The sequence below is a fragment of the Malaya genurostris genome, chromosome 3 (assembly GCF_030247185.1).
Source record: "Malaya genurostris strain Urasoe2022 chromosome 3, Malgen_1.1, whole genome shotgun sequence".
NCBI classification, from domain to species: domain Eukaryota; kingdom Metazoa; phylum Arthropoda; class Insecta; order Diptera; family Culicidae; genus Malaya; species Malaya genurostris.
The window spans coordinates 275,237,532-275,260,932 of NC_080572.1; the positions used below are offsets into that span (position 1 = coordinate 275,237,532).

Sequence of the window (23,401 nt, forward strand, 5' to 3'; positions counted from 1 at the left end):
AGTGGATCTCCAGAGTTTTATGTTTTTTTTTAAACGGATGTCCGAGGTTATGCGTTTTTTTTAGGATTTCCGAAGTTATGTGGTTTACAGCGAATTTCCAAAGTTATGCTTTTTCATGTGGATTCTCGAAGTGGTGAGGTTTTTTTTCAGAGCTGATTTCAGAAGTTTTACGGTTTTTTATTGCAAATCTTCGAAGTTCTTGCTTTTTTTTCACGTGGATTTCCGAGGCTATGCATTATTATTCCCCTATACTTCTATTCCCGGCATAAAAAATACTTCAGTTTAATATTTTGTAGAGTTCTTCTCGAAAAAAATTGCAATCTCGATAATTGAATTTAGAGTTAATTGTAAGATGTAACAGTTTAATGTTTAAGACGGTTCGATTTTTAAAATATTACACGAAAAAATATATTGATTTGAAATATTATTATTTATTTCAATTTTATATTACACTTTTTGGCAGATAAGTGCAGTATATTTTAAATTTGGAATACAATATAATATGATAATTAGTAATGTTTGTTTTTTGCTCGTTATTTGAACTTAGTTGGAAGTTTAGCATTAGTAGTTTGTGTGTTAGTAGGGGTTATAACTCTGTTAGAGCACAAAGTTTTAGGGCAGCCCCAAACGTATTAATTTAAACCTTCGAAAGTGGTGGCCTCTCGCAAACAAACCTGAAACCAGCTCGTTTGCCTGGTCCGTCATTTTAAATAGATAATATTTCATATGTTTGATTTTTGGCCCATAAAACACATACCATCTGTCATATTTCTTTATTTTGTATAAATTCCAATATGATATTAAGACATTTGTATGATTCGGACGAAATGACATTCGGTGAGATGACATTGGCCCATTGGTGACTGTAAAATATATATTTTGCACATGGTTTCTATAAATAATTATTAATTTGTGGAACATTTTCAAATTATTCTATACCAAAAATACATTACCTTTTTATTTTAGAGACCTTCAATTCGCTAAAAATGGATTTTTTCATATTACATGAAGAAGGGATCTTTACAAGCAAGGCTGTGATATTTACCAGCTAGAAACATTGTGTCATCTGCAAATCTATCTTATATCGCTTAAATTATTGACAATTACACGAAATAAAAAAGAAAATGCAAAAAAAAATGAACGAATGAACATCGAAAGATAAAAATGCAACGCTAAAAGCATTTATATACAACGTAGTCCGGAAAATCAGGAAATCTTCCGATTCCTCAGATGATACTGTTTCCGCATGTCGATAATGTTGGCCGGAAACTCGACGGCAACCGAGAGGGCCCTATCCCGCGGACCTCCGCCATCCCGTTCGAGCATCCACCGGCGGCAGTGTTCGCACTGACACTCGGGATTCCTAACTGGGCCCATGTGGACACCCGGTTTTCGCTTCCCGGTTATCAAGCTACCGAACCGTCTGGCCAGCGCCTGATACTCGCTACTGTAGCCATCGATCGGAGACCACGACCGCAGTGGGAACGTAGCCGAATTGCTGACATTTAGCAGGGCTTTATGTAGAATTCGCTTCGAACTGTCCGCCGCATTGGATGGAGCCCGATTGGAGCAACTCTTCACCGTCGATGGACTGGAATCGCTGAACTCGTTCAGCGAGTGGATGGATTCAACGGGCCGCGGTCCGGAACCGTCGAACACGAAGCTGTGATCCGATTCGGACAGGTTGTTATCGGATTCACTGATCTGGCGGCGTTTCGGGTTGTGAATCTCAAGCAATTTGCGTTCAGCCGAAGGTGACTTCCACGTTTTTTTACCCCACAAACGTTCCATCTGATGAATTCGGTAGCGATCCTCGCTGTTTTCGTACTCGAAGCTATCCGAATGAGCTACGATCGTTCCACTTGTCGTGGGTTTGATAGCCGATTCGTCAAGCTCTGCCAGGGCGCTGGACAGACTACTGCCGGTAATATCTCGTCTAGTGGAAAGCATTGAAAATGCATAATTTGAACTTATGTTATCGTCGCTGGTTGCACGCCGGAGGTACTCGAGACTGGGAAAACGATCAGTTTCGTTCTGATCGCCGAGAATTTTGTTCAACAACATCTGCTTGGATTCGTGAATTTCCTCCTTTGTGTTACTTCTTTTGACAGGCTTACGGCTATGAGATTCAGCTCGCTTCAAGCTTCCTACGGTAGACAGTGTACTCTGATCTGTAAAACCCGTAACTAGTTTATTAACAGATTCCGACAACAAAAACCAACCGACTAGCTACGAACCCACGGTGTTGTGTTGCATTAGTCTTCGGGGAACTTCATGTTTGGCAGCTCTTTTGTGACGAAGTTTCATTTCCTCCGATTCGTAAATCGTCGGGTGAGTTACGTTTGCCGAAGACTTCAGTTCCGTCCGATGGCTGGTATCGAATCGGCTGCCACTTGACGAACTAGACCCGGACCCTGACCGAACCGATGATTCATCCGAACTGGACGATTCCGCGTCGGATCCGGTGCAGTACACGTCGATGTGTACCGTCCGAGGTTTCTTCTTTTTGTCGTCTTTTACACTCGAATGCTGCGATTGAAGTGTGTTGGTCGGGGACACGGCCGTCGGTGAAATCGGAGATTTTGGGCGTATCTGTTTTTTTTTGTTGGATAGATTATGGATCAATGCTTGCTTGGGACTGATGCTGGAGGGGAATACTAACTGAACCGTATTTATCATCTCGGCGGGACATTATCGGCGACAGCAGAGCTTCCGCTGCCTTTTTCTGCTGACTCCGTAGATCTTGTTGACTGGTTTGTACCGCTTTCTGCAGGGACATCTCGATGTCACTCGTCTGGCAGCTGACGTCCCTGGCATCGGTAGGCATCGACTGGAAGTGACAAAACGTTTGGTATGAGTCCGGCCGGGATGCGACCGGAGGCCACTTACCTTTTCCGGGAAACAAGTATACTTATCGACTGTACTAAGGCCGCTACATTTGCCTACACTTACGAGAGCTTCTCCTCCACCAGACAAAACCGGTAGAAGATCCGCCGTTAGTACTATGCTACAGGTACTGGTGCATTTGGGAAATGCTTGGGCCGCGATGATCGCCGACAGATTGGAATCTTCGAAGCCAGGTTTCGAATCAGGTTTTTCCTCGCAGCTTGAATTGATCGGCTGATGAGAGGGGGTTAAGGTTAGATATAGCATCATGTCCACAGACACCAGGTAGGATCGTGGGTGTGCGGATAGGCAATGACACATTTGATCCCATTTGAATGACGAAGTCTGTAGAAGAGTTCTTGGTCCAGTTGAAATGTTTGGGCGTTTATTTAGTAGAATGTTTGGGCAGAACAAACTTGTCTTGAATCTTGTTGAATTCGAAGACCACTTAACTAGACCGATAGTTGTTTGTACGAAAAATTTCGCACAAACACGAATTTAAACAGGCATAAAAATTCGTCCAATTCTCTTATTGTCGATAATCAAACGAACGGTAGCTTATTGTTAAATGGTCGCCATTTAAAATAACTTCATATTTCGACTGTCTAGAGATTGAAAGGCAAAATATGTTTCAATATATAAAAATTCTATATTTTGTTTGCTTGTGCAATGCAATTTAGACGACCCTCGTTGTAAGTAGCACGTTAATTCCATTTTTGAAGACTTGATCGGTTTCAAATCGTATTCAAAGAAAAACGCGTAACTTCGGAAATCCACACAACTTTGCACCAAAAAAAAAAGCTGGGGTAAAAGCTGCGTTGCTTCGGGAATCCGATTAAGAAATCCGCGTAAAAAACATCGTGTAATACCATGTTCACATTAGCGCTTATATTACTTAATATACCGAGATGATTCGCATATCACGTGGAAGTGTTCACATATGATCGAAATGATATCGTTTGACAATGAAGTTGTCATATTGAATGTTCCCATTAGGAGTAAGATCAATAATATTGCTTTTCTCTCCTACAATTCAATCAATAATTTAAGTTATGCATTTAATGGTCTCCGAACGCCAGTATTCGTTGAAAATTGGAAATTATAATGATTGTTTATTGTCACTCTCAAAGTGACGATCATAAATAAGTGCGTTCAATGCCATTATCCGTGTTGCTAGTTGCGATTTTTGACAACTCGAGATGATATCGTACATGATATCCCGTATATCATGCCAAAATGGTGATACGCGTTGACATCAAATTGTATGGGATATCAAGTGATATCGCACATGATATCATCGGATATCAAGTATATCCGTATATCACTTGATATCAGCGCTAATGTGAACATACTATAACATCGGAAATCCCTGTGAGAAAATGTGTGACTTCGCACAAAAACCGCGTAACTCCGAATATCCGCGAGAAAAAAAGTTCACTTAACTTCGCACCGCGTAACTTTGGCAATCCGCGTAACTTCGCAAAACCAACCCGCATTGAAACTAAGGAGTGTATCGAAAATAAGCTATCCACATACATTTGCGTTGTACTCATGTATTTGTGATGGTTTTTTTTATGATCAGATCACAGCATGCTGTGCGTTTGGCTCTCTGCTTTCGTTTGTTTACTTCTTTGTGCGGTTGAAATTATGCGTTTTAAAAATGTAGCTACCGGGAAGAGGCAGAAACCCCGGTTCTTTATCACCCGAAACTGGACCAGAAAGTGGTATCTCTAATCATGAAGAACAAATCAATGTCAATACGTGATTTTGCCAAAAAATCAGGAACGATTGTCGGAATGATCCAGCGTATTAAGAGGCGAAATCACCTGAAGACCTACAAGAAGCAGAAAATTTCGAAACAAAGTATAAAACAGAAGAAGCTAGCAGCAGCATGTGTTTTGATGGACGATGATACTTATGTAAAGGAGGACTCAGAAAACCCTTCCAGGTCCACAATACTTTACTGTCGTCGTTGGGGAGGATGTGAGCGATTTGGACAGGTCGATTCAAGTGGAGAAATTCGGTCGAAAGGTACTGGTATGGTAAGCAATATGTTCCTGAGGTTTGAAGTCAACCATTTTTTTACACAACCGTAACTATAAACGCAGAAATCTATCAATCTGAGTGTCTACAGAAGATATTGCTACATTTATATAAGAAGCATAGTACACCTCCACTGTTTTGGCCGGATTTGGCGTCGGTTCACTATGGCAGAACCACTCTCAATTGGCTTGCGGAAAAGGGTATGAATTTCGTTAAGAAATATATCAATCCACAAAATTGCCCTCAGCTTCGACCCATCGAACGTTACTGGGCAATCGTGAAGAGGGTTTTCAAGTAAACTGGTAAGGCAGCTGGGAACATGCAGGAGTTAAAAAAAATCTGGGCTCAAGCGTCCAAAAAATGCGATGCAACACTTGTCCGGAACTCGATGAAGATCGTTCGATCAAAAGTTCTAAAATTCTTGAAGGAATAACTTAAATTTCATCCGGTTTTCATTATGCTCAAGTTTAACCTCGTACAACAGAGGATCAATTTTAGTTTGAATAAAATATCGTTTTTTATCATAAATTGAAAGAAAAATTTGTGGATAACTTATTTTCCATACACTCCTTAATTTCTGAACTTCACACAACAAAACAGCATTGATAAAAAAGAGGAAACTTCGGAAGTCCGCGTAAAAACAGCATTGATAAAAAAGGGGAAACTTCGGAAATAAACGTAACTTCGCACAACAAAACCGCGAAAAAAAAAACGAATAACTTCGGACATCCGAACAGAAAAAAAATCCGCGAAAGAAAAAATTTCCGTAACTTCGCACAAAAACCTCGTAACTTCGGAAATCTGCGTGAAAAATAATCCGCGTAAAAACGCGTAATTTTGAAAATCCGCGTAACTTCGGAAATCCGTTTGAAAAAAAAACGCGTGTTTTCAGAACTTCGCGTAACTTCCACCGTGTAACTTCGATAATCCGTATAAAAAATCGCTTAACTTCGGAAATCCTCGACAAAAAAAACCGTAACTTCAGAACTCCGCAAAAAATCCGCGTGAATAACGCGTAACTCCGAATATCCGCGTGAAAAAAAATTCACTCAACTTTTGAAATCCGGGTAAAAAACCGCGTAACTTCAGAAATCCGTGTACTTTGCACAACAAAACCGCATTGGAAAAAACTGCGTAACTTCGGAAATACGCGTACAAAAAAAAATCCGCGCAAAAAACGCACAACAAAACCGCATTGACAAAAAAACGAGGGTGTGTAATGTCAGAGACATAACTGGATATCGTGAATACGAATAAAACTGACACGATTCCTTTATACATTCGAATTCGAATTGATAGTTGATCGATTGTATGAATTGTGAAACTTTCCCCCTTTCCACTACTAGAATTTTAAACGATTTTTGACGTTGATTATCTTATTTCGGATTTGCATATGTCATTGAAAGAAACTATCAAGATTCATTTCTGCCTTTTAGAAGGACCAAATTGTGGAATTCTCTACGATATTTAGCACAGTTCGGAACATATTTCTCGAAGCGAAAAGTGCACGAAGCAAATTAAATTATTTTGGATTTGCACTAAACTGATGATTTTCACCTTCGATTTGCATTAGATAACATTTAGAGCTATTAGGACGGCTGATTTTATACAATGTTGTCCACTTTTCGTTTTCTTTCTCTCCAATGCAAACGACCAGCAGCTCTGTTGCATGATTCAATCGCTCTTGTTTGAGTTGAAACTAGCTTTGCGTACAAATCGCAATACATCCGCTCGCAGTGCCAAATGATGCTGGTTTAATGCGTCTTCTTGCCTTGACGACCGGAAGGCAAATGAGAAATACGACCTGAGCGTTTGAGGTTTTTAACCACGCAGAAGGTGCGTTCTCCGATGCCGCTGTTTGAATGCGCCTTCTCGCCCCGACGTCTGCTTCCATCCAACGCACAAGAAGAAATGATCGATTTTCGATCACGGTTCCCCTTTTATAACGTTCAATTGAAGATATGTGCCTGACTACCTCAAAATCGTCGTCCTTGCGCGAAAAACCCAAGCGAAAGTAAAGAGTTTTCCGCGTTGTTGTCAAATTTTGAGAAAACTTAATTTTTGAGTTGTTTGTTTTTATCTTACACTGTTCAAAATATTATCCTAAATTCCTGATCATATTTTTGATGAAATAGTGAAAGAATTATGTTGCTGCCATTATTACAAGTCGAGATATTCACGATTAAGTTCTGCCCTTTCTTCGATATGGCTAATTTTGAAAAGGCGCCCCATAGTAAAGTAAATCGTATTCACGACAAAAAATTTGATTTACTATTCGATATATTTCCATAGGAATAGGACTATCATTGAATGCTGTGGCGGCCAAGTAAAGCGAAGCATGTTTGGTTCTTCTAATCAATTGGGCCACCTCTTTATGTGTTTTCATATGCAGGGTAGTTTAATTGGTAAACCAATTTCCTCGGCCAAGGGTTCGAGTTCCGTCTCTGCGGTAACATTTTCGTGGTTTTCATCACATAGTTGCATTCGCTACTGATCAAATTTACGTCTTAACTAAAGACTAAAACAAATCATCAAAAATGACGCTAAAACGTATTTTGAGACACTGTCGTGGGACAAGATTACATAAAATGACGTTTTTTTTTAATAAATCGATTTTAAATTTATATCATCGACTTTTTTGTATAGGACTCCAACTGGATATTTTTCTTCAAAAATTTGAGTGATTTTTGGAAAATCACTAGTAAAACACATTTTTACAGGATTTGTCATTTTTAGACTACACACTTAAAAAAATCCCTGTGATTTTACATTCATTAGATGCACATAAATGGAGCGTCGCAGTTGACGCAAATTCACGTGGAAGAACATCTATTATTGTTTCTAAAACTCCATGACATGAAATTCGTTGAAATATAAAAAGAACACTGATAGCAATCGCCGCGACTTGAACCGAGAATCATTGGATCGCAAGTACGTCTGTTAATCGACTGAGCCACAGAAGCACACATCTGCATGGTTGTTAAAAGGAGCATTCAAATGCATACAGTCACACCTGCTACCAGAATGCAAGTTACAGTCGAAACCAGTAAAATTCAAGCCAATCTAACATTAAGTCATTACAAATGAAATTTTCCGTCATTTGACAGATTAGGTCTTTATGAATTACATCGTATGAGGAATTAAGTCACCTGTATTATTCAATTTTTTTTAGCGTGCAAAACTATTTGATAAAAATGGCTAAAAAGGTTTGACACTTCATAAAAGGCAGTCAAGATTAATTTTGGAAAACCAAGTTATGCAACGCCTTTCTTTACTATGCTAACCTGGGTGCATATCCAAAATATCACAGCACGAATTACTCCAGATTTGATTTCCTAATAACTTTTACCCAGTTTGAGTATTTTCTCTAATTAATTCACGAAACGAATGGAAGAAGGTGTAAGATTGTTGTTAATACCCGGTTTATTACGAAAACATTGTTCAAATAGTGAACAAAATAGGTCGAAACACGAGGCATCAAAATCAACCGAATCTCCAAATAGACCCTGTTTGCTAGCTTCAGTCTAAGATAATCCAGGAACGGATACACGTCGAGTGCACAGGCCTCCATCTACGTCAAGACAATGGAACTACACCCAGCAATATTCAGCTGATGCTTCAGTCAATGGCGAATTTGAGGTTCCGTTTCTCAAGCCCAAACACAGAAAACCATTAACAAAATTCTTCTGTGAGCATATCTGCTGTTGGGCGTTTGCGGTGTGAGTTTCGCTACAAACAAGAGCGATTGCGTCGTCCCGCTGCTGGTCGTTTGCATTGGAGAAAAAGAAAACGAAAACCAGGCAACGATGGGGGACTTTACACAAAATTAACCTTTCGAATGGCTATTAAGATTACTTCTTTACAAATCGAACGTAAACATCATCAGTTTATAGCAAATCTAGAATAATTTGATTAGCTTTGTGCTCTTTTCGCTATACATAATCCGTACCAAACGAGCGCAAATAAAGCTAGCATTTGGCTGCATCGCATTCGAGAAATATTTTCCGAACAGTATTCAATATCGTAGAGAATTCCACAATTTTGCCCTTCTGAAAGACGGAAATGATTTCCGTACGGTATTTTGATAGTTGTTTCTTTCACTCAAATATTGAGATATATGAAATATTGAAATATATGAGCGATTGTACGACTTGTGTTACGATTGTATTTGTGTAGCGATTTCTTCTAAGTCAAGGTTCAAACTTAGAAATGACTTGGAATGGCGCCCTACTTCCTGGAATACAAACGTAACTATCCGTATCCAAGTAGTCATTTCCAAGACTCCAAAACCACTGAAGACTGTCAAAAGTAACGTAAAGAACTTATTTAGAAAACCCTCTTAAATCATCGCCCTACTTCCTAGTATACAAATGCAATCTTTTGAAACCTAATGGTCCTTTTCAGCACTACAAAATTTTCCTACTCCAAGTTTTTTTTTTAACAAAATCTACATGTCCGGAAAGATTCATGAAAATGTGAGAGACACCTGCCAACATCTGTTTGAGTTGGTGCGAAATTTGTCAATACACATTCGTGAATCTATGCTAAATATACTTTCAAAAACAATTATTGAAAAATTAAAAATGCCCTGAAAAGGACCGTTAAGTTTGTTTGAAGTTGGTGAATCCACCAAACTGTTAAAAGCTTCTTCCAATCGATTTCGATGTGAATGCAAAATCATTTTCGGTTTTTTTTAGGTGGGTACTACTTATTTTGTAGTGTCCCTTGCCAAAAAATAACTTAAACCGTCGAATTTTCGTGACTATCATTGTAAAACCAGAGTCAGAATTCGTAAAATCGCCAAAAAAAAAAAATATTTTTTATTTTTTGTTCAAGTGTTGATAATTTTGTTCTATTTGATAATTAAAATGACTTTCTGAAGAAAAGCTGTTTTTTTTTCTGAAAATGATAGTAAAATGATTTTTTTTTGTAAATTTTTTAATAAAATCATGTCATTCTTTTGAAAATAAATATGTTTGAATAATACTTCCACGGATCGTAGATATTAAAATATAATAAACTTATACTTATTGTATGAAAATACATTTTTTTTTTCATATTTGATTATTATTATATCATTTACCTATACTCATTTTTTCATATCTTTTCTTTACAATTTTTGAAAACAATTGATTGATTGCTGGCTCTCAAATTTTCCAACTGATTTAGATTTTTCGATTGATATATTTTTCTCGATTTTTTTAGTCCAAAAAATTCAAAAAATCAAATTTTGTTTTTGCAATTTTTATACAATAAGTATAAGTTTTTTGTATTAGGGGCTGTGGTCCACTAGGAGATTGATAGTACCTAGATGCCGTGTGGAATCCGGCGGAAAAAAATGAACCAAGAATAGATCCACTGGGTCCCTGCTTCCATGTCGTAAAAGGGCGACAATCGCAGGAGTAATCTTCTTCCCTTCAGTTGTCGGATTTTTTCAACGTTTTACACCTGATTACTTTATTTTATTAAACTATCTCTTTATTCAACTTATCAATTTCCGGTTAGCTTCTGAGGAGCTTGGTATGCTTTCTTCTTCCATGTTATTGTTTGTCTTTCAAGATTATAAATTGAATGATAGAAATCAACTATTGCGAAGATCGATTAATATTACAATGTTTATAACGGAGATAACACAGATCGGTGTATTGAGTAAATAGTAGGAACATGCTTATTTGTTTGATAAATTAATAATTTTTTCTCGGCAGCCGGCTGCCCAGATAAAACAATATAACAAGATAATTATTTTTCGCGATAAATAATAAAGTGGAAATAATAAACAATCAAGAGGCGCGGGAAGCCTGTCGACTTTTGTTTAGTGATTTGAAAAAATTTGATGTAATTTATAGAATATATCACTGCAATGAATTTTGTTTCAACTTTTTTTTCAGAAAGCCATTTTAATAATCAAATAGAACCAAATTATCAACACTCGAACAAAAAATAAAAATATTGATTTTTTTAGGCGAATTATTATCCGTACTACGTTTCAATTCAGGATGAATTATTAGCAATCAAAGAAAGTGAATCTGAATTTCCCTGGGTCAGTCGCAGTTTTCTCAAGCGAAAACGACATAAGTATGTCAAAGTTTTATGATTCTAATGTACTAAATCAGGATAATTTGCCTGTATGGATATTTTTCTTAAATAAGTATCAGAAATACCATGTCAAAACCCGAGTACCACAACACCAATCGTTTTCGTGGCATTTATCGCAAACCGTCGTTCACCCACTACAATTCAAATGAAAGGCGAGAAATGTCTGCGTCTGTCATTTCACTAGACACTGCCCACGATCCTGGTGGCAACGATCCTCTGTGTTCCATAACGAAACAGACTCCAATAATAAAAAAAAACGAAACCGCCCCTACCTGGCCAGATGTTGAATCGTTGCTGTTAAAAATAGTATCACCCTTCTGTTTGAATTCCACGCTGCGGCCGCCGATTGGAACACCAGCAGGGGTGGCTAAATTATTACTACCGGTTGTAACGATTCCGCCGAGGTTGCCGAGAGATGAATCTGCGGTGCTAAATTTATATACCACCTTCACTGGCGGTGGCGGCTGCTGCTGCTTCTGTTGACTGTTGTTGCTGGATGCAGGCACTGAGTCATCCACTTTTCCTGCACTTTCGACTAGCTTCGAGCTCGGATCCTTGGGGGAGCAAAGTTCAGCAGATGCACCACTGGCGCCTTGATGCGAAAGGGTCAGCTGCGCATGCACTGTCCACTCGGCGGTGATTTCCGGGCCCACCGGTTTCGATCCTGCCCCAGCAGAGCAGCTCGCCATGTTTGCTTCTTCAACACTTTCACTACAATTTCAGCGGTTTTGCTTATAAATGCACTTCACTGTGAAACATCATCATACGAATTTTCATCACTGAATGGTACGTAGATTTGGTACGAGATGATGAGAGAATAAACGGTCGTTTACATATTTCATACACACACACACAAATAGAATACTTCTCAAGGTTCCCCACGAAATAGGTCACACACCGACTGCATCGCCCATCCAAAAAGAGCGAAGATGAATGAAAAGTGCACTACACCACCCACCGATGGATGACATCACAGTTCAGGTCACTGGTGGGATTCATGTTCAGCTCGGATGGGTCAGGACCTTCGGATTAATGATGTTCGTCTCCCCGAGCGGCCACTTCCTGATGTTGTCGTCAAAGTAATTAAAGCCGCCGTCGGCACCGAAAAATCACTCATTCGTGACGAGACAAAACAGGCTAATGGCCTTTTTCCTTTCGACCGTGCCGAATCTCGGCACTCGGGACGCACACAACGCAGGTGCTTTTTTTTTGTTTGCTATTCAATTCTGCGATTCTTCTCGTTGTTATGCTTTTAAAATAGAGACGGTAAAGATCATCGCGCTCGGTTCTATATATACATAGGGGGGGGGGGGGAGTATAGCCAAGAATCAATTGAATGTTGCTGCTTCAACGGCTGCGACAGAGCTTTGAGCCGACAGTTGACCATGCGTTTCCTTTCAACGGAGTGTTCAACCATTTTAAAGGAGAAGCACAATTGAGTGTTAAAAATGATAGCCTAATAGCATAAATAAAAAATAATTTTAGCTGGTAAGCCTTGAAACAAATACGATGATTCGATCATAACCTTTGACCACGGGACTCGAAAAATAATCGATAGTCAAAAACCTAAAACAGAATTAGATTTGATTTGATAATTTTTTTTCACTGACAAATTTGTTGAATCCAAACCAAGGAATTACTCGTCGCTGATATGTTTGAAATTTCCAATAATAAATGTAAAACGGTTTCAATCAGAGAAATGAGTTTCCGGTGTTCCACAAAAGATGGCGCCACTGATAGATTGTGGACAAGTTTTAGTTTCCTGCTTTTTTCGGTTTGAGAGATAAAAGTTTCCCGGTTTTTAGAATTGGCCCAAATCGCCTCTGTTTGTAATTGTGGTAATTCGTTTTCGAACACGTTTGTTCAATGTACGAAACCCTCAGATTGATTTCAATGATTGATAATGTCATTTCCGACAACAAATTTTTAAATCTCATCCAATAAAATTCAATTTAAAATCATCATTTATCTGTTTATCTATTTATTTACATGTAATCAACATCCAATGTGTAATCCCAATTATTCATATTCCTAAATATTCTTTAAAAAAATCGTTTGGATTATGCTACGCGTAATGTGAAAGTCGAGCCCGACAGATGTTCTATTGAAAGTTCGTTATAGACCAACAATAGCACCGTTGTATCCACAATTAGGGGGGCGGCCAGTTTGGCATAAGGTCATTTGGCATAACGCTATTTGGCATAACGGTTATTTGGCATAATGGTCTTTTGGCATAATGGTCATTTGGCATAATGCCATTTGTCATAATAATAATTGGATTTGTAAATTTTCGTTTGCGTTTCGATCGAGTTATGTTGTGCAAGGAAAACTCGAACGAAATATGTGAATTTTATATTCGGTCCAAATATTTCGATAATATTAGGTGAAATAGCATTATTATGTATTTTTTATATTTAAAATTCTGTAGTAAATAGCACACTATAATTTTATACAAGCAACTCACTTAGTGCTAGCACAATATTCTGTTCGTCATAGATGATTCAGGCCGAGACGGCCGAAGGCCGCGAGTGCGCCGGCCACCCGCCGTCGGAAGCGCCGACAACTGCGGGGGCAGCGCCCCCGCAGAAATCACCTCTGTCTAGTTGCGGGCGTTACCCAAGACTAGGAGCTATCCCTTAGTTAAGTCCGAACGAGCGGCAGCGAGATGAGCGTGGACATTGCAAAGAAAGATTCACGTCGTTGAAGTACAGGGCGAAGATCAGAGGTACAAGATGACTGCCTTATGGAATCCCAGATGAAGCGATAAAATCTTTGGAGTGATCCATTTATCTTGATTACTAGTCGGTGATTATTGAGGAATAAGTGAAACTAACGTAGCTTGTTAGAACCAAAGCCCAATATGTCGAACTTAGCGATTGTAATGGTGTGGTTAATTTGGTCACTGGCAGCAGAAAGTTCCGTCTAGATAACGTTAGTTTATAAGCCGCAGTACATAGCATCCGTCACAAACGTCGTGAATGAGACAAGAGATCGTAGACTGTTTCAACATAAGCCACTTGCAATGGTTGAATATACGGTTCCCAAATTTTTTTATCCGGATAGTCCTCGAACTCAAGGAAGCAAATTCTTTGTGACCAGATTGATGGGTCCAAAGCGATATTTTTTTTTCAAGCTGGGTCCAAACCGACTTTGAAGGAGATTAAAATCATGTTGCTGACATCAGTTTCTTTAGCCAACAACTCAACCACCTCGGGGTCATATGATAAATCAAGATTTTCACGAAACATTTTAGATATATAGTCAATAGTCACATCAGGTCTTAGAATTTGATGCCGGTCACAAACAATTTTTCTACCTGATTGTTTCTATCCCAACAAACATTCTGAATTACCAGAAAAATGATTAGAAAGTACAGGTTCTTTATAATGAAATCTTTCGCTGATTTCTAACTAGTTTTATTTCCAAATAGCCCCACTAGTTTATCTTCCGCGATAAATTTTACTTTCTACTCAGTCCTCAGATGATGTTACTGCGACAAATTGTGAAAAAATTAGGGCAATCATGGACAAAATGAGGGCTCCTAAAAATTTAATATGATATCTGAATATAAATGAAAAATCATGACGCTGAAAATTGTTACTCATATTAGAACTAGTAATATTTTTCCCAGGTTTGCTTTTTGTTTGAATACTGAGCCGTTCTCACGATTACGTTCGAAAGGTATTGGTATGAAATTCTATTTTAAACATTTGACATTTAGTCATTACTCAGTGACAGTTTTGATGCTAAAGACAAAGGAGTCCTATGCAAAGTCGAAATTTATTAAATACAACGATGTGGAGGCTCTGCTGCATAAGATAAAATCCGGCAAACGCAATAAGAGCTTGCAATAACATCATCATAATGATACAAAAAAACTGTTTTCATCCACCTAGTGGTGTAATAACGCTTTTCTCATATAATTAATACAGAAATTTTATGACAAAACGATATATGATCTTTCAGAATTTCGTAATATTCACTAGAATCGTTCTCTATCCAAAAATTTTAGTCCCGTTTTTTTTTTTCATCTTGTCATCGTCATTCAAAATGTGAGATAGCTAAGTGCTCACAAGTTCCTATCTCATGCCACCCAGCGTGTCTATGACGACACTTGGTCAACGACGTCGACGGGGTGCAATCACCTTCTGCGTTAGTAGCAGAATGAGAGGGTGCGAGTTGGTTTGTATGTAATACCGCATTGCTGATTATTTCGGATTTTTTTTATTTTCTAAAATGATACAAAGGTGCCGATGAAAAAAATAACATGTAAAATGTCAATGACACTCGCAATGTAAAAGTTCTTTCCAGTGCTTCGAAAGCTATACTTTTTCAAAACTGGACATGGTTGTCAAAGTGCATTTATCTTGAAATTTTCAAAAAAACATAACTCGAAAACGAAAAATAACGCTTATTTTTTATATGTTTGTAAAAATGTTTCAGTTTTTAGAAAAAAAAGAAGTAAAATCACAAAAGATATTCTATTGACGTTTTCGAATACAAAAACTCAAATTTTATCATCTTTTTGCACATATGATCAGTGTCTAACGAGGAAAACAGACTGGAAAAATGACATGCGAATGCGACTATGTAATGAAAACCGGGTAAATTCTACCACGGATATGGGACTCGAACCCGTAGCTGGCTTCTAGCCGGAGAAATTGTTTTGCCAATTGAACTACCCTGCACACATGAAAAGACAGCTTAATTGACTAGAGGAACCAAGCATGATTCACTTTATATGGTTGCCACAGCATTCAATTATAGTTCTATCTCTATGGAAACCTATCTAACAGAAACCAACACACACTCACCACATCGCAAGTATATCTTCACTTTCTGCTTTGCCGTCAGACACTGATTTGAAATTTTATTTTCTCTCTCTTTTGCTACCTGTGAAATACATTCACATATTTTTCCTTAATACTATTGACATTTCTTGATAACATATCCAAAAATCAATGAAATCATCAAAATGGTTCAAAAGTTATAAAAAAAAAGTATTTTTTGAAGAAAATCGAAAAAAGACGATTTTTGATCCACGGTATAATGAGTGACAAAATAAATGGGTAAATTTTTGGATGGAGAACGATTCTACCAAATATTATGAAATTCTGAAAGATTATATATCGTTTTTTATAGAATTGCTCAATATTACTGTGAGACTCTTAAATATAGTTTTCATTGACTAAAAACAATTATTTTCTTCAACCAAAGGAACATTTGAAATTTTAAATACACTTTACTGTGTAATTCCGGAACCGCAAGTCGGATCCGGATAAAATTGACTAACTTTGTATGGAGCCACAAAACTTTCCATTGGACTATATGTTCAATGAAATCAGCCAATCCATCTCCGAAAAAAGGAAGTGAAAACAGAGATTTTACATACACACAAGGCGACATTTTACGTTCTCGATTAACTGATTCGAGTGGTATGTGACACTCGGTCGGTTTTCACAACGGTTGTATATCGTACACACCTAGAAAAAAATCGTGTAAGTTTACGTCTTCTGAGACCAACATTTATGAGCATCAAAACATTCTTGTAAAATGAAGTCGTTTAACAGAATACGTTTTATTGTATCATATGTAGATTTGCGTCACCTGTAAATTTCATAATTTTTTGCTGTGTATCGATATGAGAAAATCAAAAGTATTTGATTATGCGGGAAAATACACTGAGGTCTTTTTTATGCGGTCGTTTTTTATGCGGTTTTTTTACACGACTTTTTTATGCGAATTTTCAGAGTTATGCGGTTTTTTATGCAAATTTTCGGAGTTATGCGTTTTTTTTATGCGGTACGTAAATTCGCATAAAAAAAGACTTCAGTGTATGCATTATTTAGTCTGAGTAGCACTGCACGTGAGAAAAGAGCATCACTAGTTTTTGTCCTTATCATATAGAAATGAAACCCGACTTTTCAACCGTAGCCCGGAGGGCCGAATGTTATACCATTCGATTCAGCTCGACGAACTGAGCAACTATTTGTGTGTGTGACAAATATTGTCACTCAATTTTCTCAGAGCTGGCTGAACCGACTTGCATAAACTTAGATTCGAATGAAAGGTTTTACGGTATCACATAGAGTTTCTAGATTTCACTAGGATCCGACTTGCAGTTCCAGGAATGACAAATTCTTTCGAAGATGGCTCAACCGATTTTTACCATCTTACATTCAACTGATAGGTCTTCATATATCATGAGAATACCCCAATTATTCTTGATGTAATAGATAATAAATAATATGACCAAATAAAGGCATCATTACCCCACTATGTGGATTAAAACAGGGGTTTTTACTATAATATGAATAGATCTTGATGAACAATAGTTCTTCGAACACTATATGATTTCTTCACGTTTCACCTTCGGCTTTCCAGTGCTCAAAGTGCCATCTCCACCTAGCAGTTCATTTTATACCAATTTATCACATTTGGAAAAATTATGTGAATTTACGTCTTTTTAGACCGACATATTCGAGTATCCAAAAATGGCTCTTTTTTACAATGCCAAAGTCATTCGATTTATCTTACACCACTTTGAAAAAAATTGAAAATTAGTGTTAAAAAAACGGCATCCTCGTTGCTTCGAACTATTTGAAATACCTTGAGATCATCAGTGGAAAATAAGTTTGGACATTACAAATAAAGATTCACATCGTTGAAGTACAGGAGGAAGATCAGAGGTCCAAGCCGTTGCCTTGTAGGAATCCCAGATGGAGCGATAAACTTTTTGAATATAATTATTGAGGTATGAACGAATCCTAAACAGCATGTTAGAACCAAAGCCCAATCTGACCAAACTAGCGACTGTAATGGCGAGGTTCCTTTTGTCAAAGGCAGTGGAAAGGTCTGTGTAGATAACGTCAGTTTGTAAACCGCATACGTCACAAGTATACGTCGTGGTAGTCGCTTGTTCGCGAAACGCATAATATATCGATCTTGTTTTTTCTTAATGGGGTTCTAAATGCTTAGCATCTCTCGTGGAATAGTAAAAAAATGAACAAAAAGTACGAGTTCTTTATAATGAACTCTTCACTGATTTCTAACCAGTTTTATTTCCAAATAGCCCAACTAGTTTACCTTCTATGAGAAATCATTCTACAATTGAATTCTAGCAGATTAGTGTAACATTTGTAGTGAATTGATTATTCAAACAGACTTTGATTCAGATCATCGACCAATAATATTCAGCATTTCAAATAAAGCAATGCTTAATTCAATTAGTTCTGTATTCTATTAGTTGAGTTTTCGAAGTTTTAACCCACTATTTGCCATATTTCCGGGAAGAAGGATTAGGAACCGATATATCCGATATATTTCGATAGACCAGCAAATAAATAAAATAGAATTTGTAACTAGTTTTGAGTCAAGTTTTGAAGCACTTTTCCGTTTTTTTTTTCTTCAGTAGAACGAACCATCGGCTCATAGCTCTTGTCAACCATTTGTACCGACTATAAATCGATCCCCAAAATCTGCCAACCATATGTTCATCACCATGGTGTAACCGACAGCGACGATTCGGACGCGTAGCACTGATTTTCACTGGTGACATCCCGTTCGATGTCGAACGGGTGGCACCATTTATAACTGCTCCCGACAAAGGATGTGGTAACAATCAGTAATTTCATTTTTTTCGTTTTTCCTTTTTACAACACAGGGCAACGTAACGTAACGTTCGGGCGACGCTGCGTCGCCTGACGCACAACTGCTGGGAATCGGCGGGAAACGAAGGACTTTCACACTTTCACTGACACTAAAATAGAATTGCACATTTTGCGGCCACTTGCATCGATCCCGTCTGGATCGAACCGATTCGCGATTCTAAGAGGTGAGGGAGGTGAACGGGGTCACGATCCCCGACAGAAGGCGGCTCACGTACGGCGGTCAGACTTTTTTGTTCGTCGACATCGGATCGGATCGGATGCGTCGATGGTGGACGGAACAGTTCAACTGATCGTGGCTCAACACGCGAAAATGCGAGAGATCGGGCGCACCAACGACAGACAAAACACTCGATTTTTGTTCTCTATGGAAACGATTGTTGGTTTGTGTAAGTTCGAAGAGAGGCAGATGATCACGCACGGTTGGCGTCGGTACCAGTTTCGTGAACGAATTCACATTGTCTCGAGTTCGAAGTGTTTATCCCGAGTTCGGCACGGTTTTCCATCGTAGGTAGCTGACTGGCGCTTTCGGGTTCGATTGATTTGCTGCCATCGTTCAACCAATGTAGTTAATTTTGTGGCGTTTAGAAGCATTCGAGAAGCTTGTTTTGCCTACATTCGATGAAAGGAGCATCAATCACAGTCGATCGGTTTGGATCGTTCGTTCGGGTCGGTAATCCGTTTTGTACTGAATTTTCTGAACCAACAAATCACCACGTCCGTCAGGTACCGGGTCCACGTCACCGTCAAGGGTGTGTCAAGGGGCGGCAAAATGAAAATTGTTGACGTCGTAGTAGCAGCCGAAACCGATGATGAAAGCTGCGGACGCCACCGCCAACCGAAATCCTTTCCCCGTTGTCCTTCGTCCGTTGAATAAATCCATCCGAATTGAAGTGGATTTTGGCAGCTTCTCAATGACGGACAGACAGACAGACAAGAGTTCTTCTTGTGATGTTCATTAAAATATTCATCGACTTAGCGTGTTCCGTTTCCATACGGGTGGAAGAGCGAGCACGAGATGGGATTAAGAATGTGTGCGTGGGTGTCATAAATCAGAGCAAAACATTGAGATTCCTCGCAGAGATGACGACGCCCCCGACGCTTACGACAGAACGATGGTTAAGGAATGTCTGGGACACAATGTAAGAGAGTCACTCTATTGAAAATATATCAACTAAACTATCACAGTGCAAACAAACTTAGAAGCATCTTTTTATTCTCGCATATGTCGCATACTCCACATGTTCCGAACTTCTGATAATTCTTCCGAGTGCATGTATCAACATTACGAAAAACACGTGTCGCTAATGAAAACACACATTTTCACATGACAAACTGTTCCCCGTTAGTTACTCGAAAACGTCCTGACCGATTCCAGCAAATAAACAAATCGGCAAAATCGTTCAGTTTTACTAACCTCTAAATAAATCCCAGCTGAGAAACGAAACGGTAAAGGTGAATGCATTAATATCCCGCAGTGAATACGCTCAGTTAGCGAAATCACGCAACGCCACGGACGTGTTTCAATCATCGGACATCATAAAAAACAACGGTGCCATAAACTCCGATCGGCATTATAAACAACAACGCAGTCAACGGACAGGTTCGACAGCAACGAATTTTGGTCGTCACAGACATCGGAAGTATGTATGGCAAACAGGGTGTTTTGGCAAAGCACTGGACAGATGACATATGGACTTGGTAAAAAAGAATATCTTTCCAATTTCAATCATCACCAGATCGCACCTAACCAAACAGACAGTTAACGTAGGTTGTTGCCAGTGATGCCACTTTTAGATTTTTTTTGTTATATTTATCTAGAGTCATTATTATACTGAGAGGCGCGCGAAGAAAAAAAAAACGAACCGTCAAACGTTGAACCACACGAGCAAACAAAATTAACCAAAACATTTAATTCAACGAAAGAAATGTGAAAGAAATGATTGTGTTCAATATAGATCAAAATCATTATAAGTAATTTTTGATTATCATAAAATTCATATTGCTTGACATATGCCAAAAACATTTTATCCGAAAGATGAAACCAACTAGAACTTACCGTCATAAATATCTTCTGTGGCCAAAATACACCTGCATTACAAGTGAACAAAATGTGATCTTAGCAGTAAATGGATCTTCGCAGTAAATTTTCGTTGTTATTTTCATGGCGTTTTTCATCGAAAAACACTGGTGGCGTGGATTGCTCTGATTTTGCACTTTCGAGCAGAAATGCAATATTTTGACGGTGTTTCATTGCCATTTCTGCTCGAAAGTGCAAAACCAGAGCAATCCACGCCACCAGTGTTTCTCAATGAACAACGGCATCAGTAAAGCTCATATTAGGAACAGACTCGTAAGCCGGAATAGCTCTTCGAACCAACATTGCTTTTCCGCCTTCGGAAGCTGTTGGCTTGTGCCAACGTTTGATGAAAGCAAGTGCTCAACTGATACCTACTTGAATACTTTCATCTCTTGGAGCACCACAGGGAGGACGGCGAACGGTTTGTTTAATGACTTTCAGTAAGGTGCATCTGAATATCGAATAACTCTTTGCAGGGGATGCAACGACTGTACTGACGCATTAAAACAATATCAATCGGAGAAAGGTCACTGGAAGAAATCGAAAGCAAGCGGAAGACAAACCCGCTCTGGCCGAGAGCGTTTCCACCGGCAGTCACTTGTGTCCTGGCTGTAGACCATTCGAAAGCACCAGAAGAATTGTTCGGATAAATGATTAGTTCACTTGCTTTTGCTTTTAATGTTTTCTATTCGAAGGTTCAAAAAATACTGATTTTACATCTATTGAAAATGTGTATTTATAGCTGAATCGGCTGTATTGTCTGATGTATCCTGGCTTCCCATTGGCTGCAGTGGGAGAATGAGCGGGAGTGATGGTATTGCTATTTGTTGCTTTGCGTAGTTGACGGGCGAGAGACGCGGCATTTCCCTCCACTGAATGGATCATTCTCGAACGTTCCTCATTGATGTGTTGGTGTGTGAGTGAATTGAATGAAAGGTTGACGCTTCGCTGTTACGAATGAGAAGTTGACGCTTCGCTTGCTGCGAACAGAAGCAATATGTAAATCACGTTCTCAATTAAATTTCTAGCTTCCAATTCTAGTTTTCAAATACGAAATCAAAACTCATTTGAAATTCATCAAATTGGTCTGGCTGCCTAAGCGAAAAAAAAAATCGTACAGTGGTCGAGAACCCAGTTTGAAGGATTGATCACCAATAAAATACATTGTGCTTTCGTATAAAAAATCGCTCTGTTAATAGTGTATTTAAGACATTGCAGTAACAACGAATAACAGAGATGTCCGTCTCCTCTGTGTGACGGAAAGCAAGCGAAATTTCTATTTCGCACTGCCAAATCCAACGAGAGCTCTTCTCTTTTACAAATATACACCACTGTTGTATAAAGTGTGCACGCATTATGAGTGCGCGTGTTTATTTTCTTACACCTCTAGCACTGAATCGAACCAAAGTGCGCAGAGCAGAGTTATCAAATTCTCTGAGGTGGATGCAGATACTTTCACAGAGGTGTACACTAGGGTGGGACAAAATATTGATATCAGCTCCACCAAACTTTTCGTGTTTCTTTTGGGTCCCATAAGCATCATGCAAAATTTTAGCTTGATCGGAGAAACTATATTTTCGCGCCCACGGTTCAAACTTTGTATGGGATTTAGTATAGAAAAATTCACTTTTAACAAAAAAAAATCTTTTGAAGGTCCTCAACTATGGTTTCCTTAGTAGGATCACAAGAATGTTGATATTGATGTCGACGATAAAGAGGCAGTTGACGATAGGCGAATTAGATTTAGTTTGATCTTTTGGAACTGATAGACTCGTAACTTCACTCACACACACATTTAAACAATCTATTACTGTATCGATGTCAGTCGGATTTCCCAAAACAATTTCAGGGCTCATATTGTTTCGGACGAATAGTTGTAAGGTGATAGAATATAGAACTAATTTAAATAAGCATTGCTTTTTGCAAGTCCAAATGACCAGATCAATTGTAGAAAAATTTATCGCGGAAGATAAACTAGTGGGGCTATTTGAAAATAAACTGGTTAGAAATTAGCGAAAGGTTTTATTATAAAGAACCTGTACTTTCTAATCATTTTTTTGGTAATTCAGAATGCTTATTGGGATAGAAACAATCAGGAAGGAAAATTGTTTGTGACCGGCATGCAAATTCTAAGACCTAATGTGACTAATGACGATATATCTGAAATGGTTCGTAAAAATCTTGAATTGTCATATAACCCCGAGGTGGTTAAATTGTTGGCTGAAGGAACTGTTTTCATCAACATGACTTCCATCTCCTTCAAAGTCGGTTTGGATCCAGCTTTTAAAAAAAATATCGCTTTGGACCCATCAATCTGGTCACAAACAATTTTCTTCCGTGAGTTCGATGACTATCCGGATAAAAAATATTGGGAACCCCAATGCAAGTGATTTATTGCAGAAATACAACATGAGTTTATACTCAAATGTTCTACGACTATCATCTTTATCTGGGCTTCCATAAGGCAGTCATCTTCTACCTCTGTTCTTCTCTCTGTACTTCAATGACGTGAATCTTTCTTTGGAATATCCACGTTTATCTTTCGCTGATGATCTCAAGTTATTCCAAACAGTTCGAACTTTTTTAAAAAATACTTAGAAATAGGAATATAATTTTTAACCATTGGAAT

The 23,401-nt window shown here is 38.4% G+C and overlaps 2 protein-coding genes across 19 annotated transcripts in view; both read right to left on the bottom strand.

The window, feature by feature from the left end:
- LOC131435671 (serine/threonine-protein kinase N) overlaps nucleotides 1-23,401 on the bottom strand; it is a 258,158-nt gene that overhangs the window by 37,780 nt on the left and 196,977 nt on the right. The gene's annotated exons all lie outside the window — the stretch shown is intronic.
- Nucleotides 501-19,826, bottom strand: LOC131435673 (uncharacterized). Of its 5 annotated transcripts, none has more exons than XM_058603814.1 (6): nucleotides 19,309-19,826; nucleotides 11,298-11,804; nucleotides 2,890-3,120; nucleotides 2,663-2,830; nucleotides 2,238-2,592; nucleotides 501-2,171 (listed from the first exon to the last, which is right to left on the bottom strand). In XM_058603814.1, the coding sequence occupies exons 2-6, from the start codon at nucleotides 11,712-11,714 to the stop codon at nucleotides 1,207-1,209; spliced, it is 2,136 nt and encodes a 711-aa protein (XP_058459797.1). In that variant the 5' UTR covers nucleotides 11,715-11,804; nucleotides 19,309-19,826; the 3' UTR covers nucleotides 501-1,206. The 5 variants fall into 5 exon arrangements, with proteins under 5 accessions (XP_058459797.1, XP_058459799.1, XP_058459798.1 ...); XM_058603816.1 differs by having other exon boundaries at nucleotides 11,298-11,926; XM_058603815.1 differs by having other exon boundaries at nucleotides 18,512-19,826.

What these genes read in the sequence shown, in the direction of transcription:
- LOC131435673 (XM_058603814.1), bottom strand. Translation starts at nt 11,714, where the DNA reads ATGGCGAGCTGCTCTGCTGGGGCAGGATCGAAACCGGTGGGCCCGGAA. An exon ending in ATACTTGTTTCCCGGAAAAG is followed by an intron (nt 2,831 to 2,889) that starts GTAAGTGGCCTC and finishes TGTCACTTCCAG; the next exon opens with TCGATGCCTACCGATGCCAG. An exon ending in GAGATGATAAATACGGTTCA is followed by an intron (nt 2,593 to 2,662) that starts GTTAGTATTCCC and finishes AAAAAAAAACAG; the next exon opens with ATACGCCCAAAATCTCCGAT.